General features: G+C 35.5%; 1 protein-coding gene across 1 annotated transcript in view; it reads right to left on the bottom strand.

Annotated features, from left to right (window-relative positions):
• Positions 1-3,324, bottom strand: part of LOC21392810 (ruvB-like protein 1) — an 11,722-nt gene extending 8,398 nt beyond the window's left edge. Inside the window, exons 1-6 of the mRNA XM_024162677.1 lie at positions 2,974-3,324; positions 2,278-2,466; positions 2,055-2,186; positions 1,770-1,919; positions 1,498-1,653; positions 766-900 (exon numbers count right to left, since the gene is read on the bottom strand). Of these exons, the coding sequence (XP_024018445.1) occupies positions 766-900; positions 1,498-1,653; positions 1,770-1,919; positions 2,055-2,186; positions 2,278-2,466; positions 2,974-3,063 (852 nt within the window). The 5' untranslated portion in view covers positions 3,064-3,324. The remainder of the gene's footprint in view (positions 1-765; positions 901-1,497; positions 1,654-1,769; positions 1,920-2,054; positions 2,187-2,277; positions 2,467-2,973) is intronic.
• Between the last annotated feature and the right edge of the window lie 232 nt (positions 3,325-3,556).

Below are 3,556 nucleotides of genomic sequence, written 5' to 3'. Positions count from 1 at the left end.
GTTCAAAAAGAAATAAATAAGTTTTGTACAATGAATGAATAATTTTTGTAAAAATCATATATATGGAAAAAAGGGAGGGAACAAGAATGAAACTTCTAGGAACATTGACTTCAGAAACTTATATTCACCCCAGGCAGAGAGAACTTCATCCTAAAAATCAAATGCACTAATATTTTAGATACATCAAATTAGCAAAAGACTTATCACTCTATGTGCCATAAAACACCTTCACGTCCTACATTCTTAAATTGCTCATTTATTTGCAACTAAAGAGGCATTGCCAAATAAAGCTAAGAGAATACTATAATTGACTATAAAGCTTGGCAGTGGCAGATGGTCAAATTTCATCTTTGAGAAACCATTTCATGCTTATGTGTTGGTGTTACTGCAAAGTACACAATCTAAAATTGCTCAAGGTGTGAAAAATGGTTACTACAGGCAAAGAACGAGCATGTCCATGATTATCAAAGATGCAAAGTCATGTTAACGCGCTTAATTATCCTTTTATGGATAGTTTAAATGGGAATGAATAATTTATGAGACCATTTAACAACTTGAGATGAAAACTTGAATTGAACTACCAAAATCCCAACTCTGTTGCTTCTCCATGAAGAAAAAATTCTCATCATAACTCTAACTTTTGGGCCCCTACCCCCCCCCCCCCCCCCCCCAAAAAAAAAAAAAAAAAAAAAAAAAAAAAAACGAAAAGGATGAAAAGAATGAAAAGAACTAAAGTATAACTGTATAATCTCTGACAATCTGTACCTTATTAATTTCTTGCCGTAACTTGTCAGTGATTTCTGTTTTCCTAGGCTTCATCATTTGCCCCATTAAAGATAGTATATCTTGCCCACCTTGAGGCCGTGCATTTGCAGCATCAAGATCATGTAGGGTGACATCCTGTGCATAAGGAAATACAGAAGAAAACAGAAAATGAATATCAATATAGATGCCCATTTATTGTAATAGAAAGGAATATGGCATTATGATAATAACAGGAGAACATATGGTTAAGTTTGGGCAAGACTAACAAAATTTCTATGGAACAACCAAATAACAAATAGAAAAGAAAAAGACATATTAACACGTAAAAATCCAAGAAAACAAATGAGTGAAATTCACCATGTGGGACCACAAATTTTCAAGAATACAAATTCACATGATTCTTACTACAGAAGACAGGTCAGTATTTAACTCTTTGGGTGGTCAGATTCCTCACACAATGGTAGTATTTCATCATAGAAACAGAACCTCAGCACTTACTTAGAACCATGGATCAACAGAAAGTGTAAATGATGTAATAATAACTTTTTATTTTCTCCCTTCTCTGTAATAAGTATTAACTAAGACGGAAAATTTGAAGTTCATATACATGGTAATGGTAGTCAAACCCATACAGCAAGGAAGCGTCAAAATCCATGAGATAGTATTGTAGCATAGCATCTCACAAATGGTGAAGAAACACATTAAAAGAAATGCAGTCCACAGAAAACAAACCTGAACTATTTCTTTCTTTTTGTGGACCTCTCCTTTAGGAAGTGGAACATACTCTTCTGCTTCAAGGTCAAATTCTGTAGCAAAAGCATCACATCTACCTACTCGTTTTACTGCTCCACTATTGGCTTCAATATATATAACATCACCAACAGCTACCTGCATGTTGTCTCAGGAAAAACGCAATTGATCAAACTACAAAGTACAATTAAAACCCCTTTTCACTGTAAGCATGACGCAAGGTTCAGAGCAGAAAACTAATAAAAGAATATTACCTTTTCCTTAATCAATGCATCATAAATAGTGGGATCCAATTTCAGTTGCTTGGTTCCCTTGACAGTTTTCAGTCCAATGATTACATGGCTAATGCTCTTACCATAGCCACCAGTGACACTTTCGGTTTCTTCAGGTGAGAGTTCAGTCACCTAAAACAACACTATCAAAGATCAGCATACAGAGCAAATCCAAAAATGAAAACAACTAAACAACAGAAAGTTAAAAACTCCACTAGACTAAGTCACTAAAGTACTAAAACCAAAGAATTATCATTAGTAACTTGCCTCTCCTTCATAGACCTCTTTGTTTTCCTTTATACGCAGACCAATAGCACGTCGGAAATTTTCCATTAAAACCTCAGTTTTCTTTACTTCAGATGAGTATACTTCTGACCCAACCATGGGGCAGAACGGAACCTGAATACAAAGAAAACCATTGGCCATCAAAGATCTGCTACTAAGAACCACCACTTATCCTTACAAACGCACAAGAAAATGTGAGAACTACCTTGCTCCCAAGCTCTTGGGATATTCCGAGGGCGAGTGCTGTCTTTCCAGTACCTGGAGGTCCTGCCATTAGAAGAGCCCGTCCGGCCATCTTCTTCTGCCGTATCATATCAACAACGAGACCAGCCGCTTCTCTTGCATCTGCTTGACCCACAAAACCAGCAGCCCACGGCATGGCTCTTCCATTGGACTGAGAAATAACAGCACATAAAAAACACACATATATCAGCCACTTGTATGGAAACCAAACTAATAACAAAAAACCAGCTTTTGGCCTCTAACTCTTATAATAATTAAAAATAATTCCATTTGCAAGCATTTTCTGCCTGCTTAAAGGACATTATAAATAAGACTCCAAACTAAGAGCTAAAGGGGCACCAAGAGGTTTGAAATTTCAAATGAAGGAAAGATGAAATTGAAAAAAAAAAAAGAAAAAAAAAAAAAAAAAAAAAAAAAAAAAAAAAAAAAAAAAAAACCCACTAAGCCCAGTTCTTACATTTGAACTCCAAAGAAAAAGAAATTCCTAAGTTCCAATTATTATGGGGTTTGAGACCGAAAGTCCTAATTACAAGTGCAAACGCCAAACACATTCTAAAACCCTAAACCCTAAATCAACGAAAAGAAAAGAAATACGACATTATTCACTATGCGAATGAGAAAATCAAATTAAAGAAAAAAAGGGTTTCAAAGAGAAAACCTCAAGACCAAGGCCTTTGATGTGGGTGTGAGTAGCTATACGCTGCTTCTTGGTGGTGGATTGAACTTCCTCTATCTTCATTTTCTCCATTTTTTCTCTCTCTATCTTTCTCTCAAAGTCTCAACTTTCGCCTTCAACGACCCAAAAGCTTACTTAACTAGGCTTTTTCAACAGTTAATTAGGTTCAATACCACTTTTCTAATTGTATCCATAGCACTTTTTTTTTTTTTTTGGGAACCCTTCGATCCGTACCACTTCTTGCAACAATTCTTATACTTGAATCTTGAAAAACCACCAAAAACAAAAAGAAACGCTTGAGGGAGGCGAATATCCGGCCCGAATAGAGGGAGGGAGAGAGAATAGGAGCGGCGGAAGAGAGTAGAAAGAAAGTGGGGCTTAAGTTAGGGGTTAAGGTTACGACCCGTTTCGTTTCCAACACAAGTTGGCGAGAATGTGGCACTTTTTTTTTTCTTTTTTTTTTTCCTCTTGAAAAAATTCAAATTTGTACGGATTTTAAAATGGTTTGTTTTTAATATAAAAGTAAAAATGAGAGGTTTAAAAGATAAAAAAATATAAAATTATA

The sequence above is a fragment of the Morus notabilis genome, unplaced genomic scaffold, assembly GCF_000414095.1.
Source record: "Morus notabilis unplaced genomic scaffold, ASM41409v2 Scaffold258, whole genome shotgun sequence".
Classification (NCBI taxonomy): Eukaryota; Viridiplantae; Streptophyta; class Magnoliopsida; order Rosales; family Moraceae; genus Morus; species Morus notabilis.
Note: the sequence above shows the minus strand (reverse complement) of the source record. Positions and strands in the feature narration are given on the sequence as shown.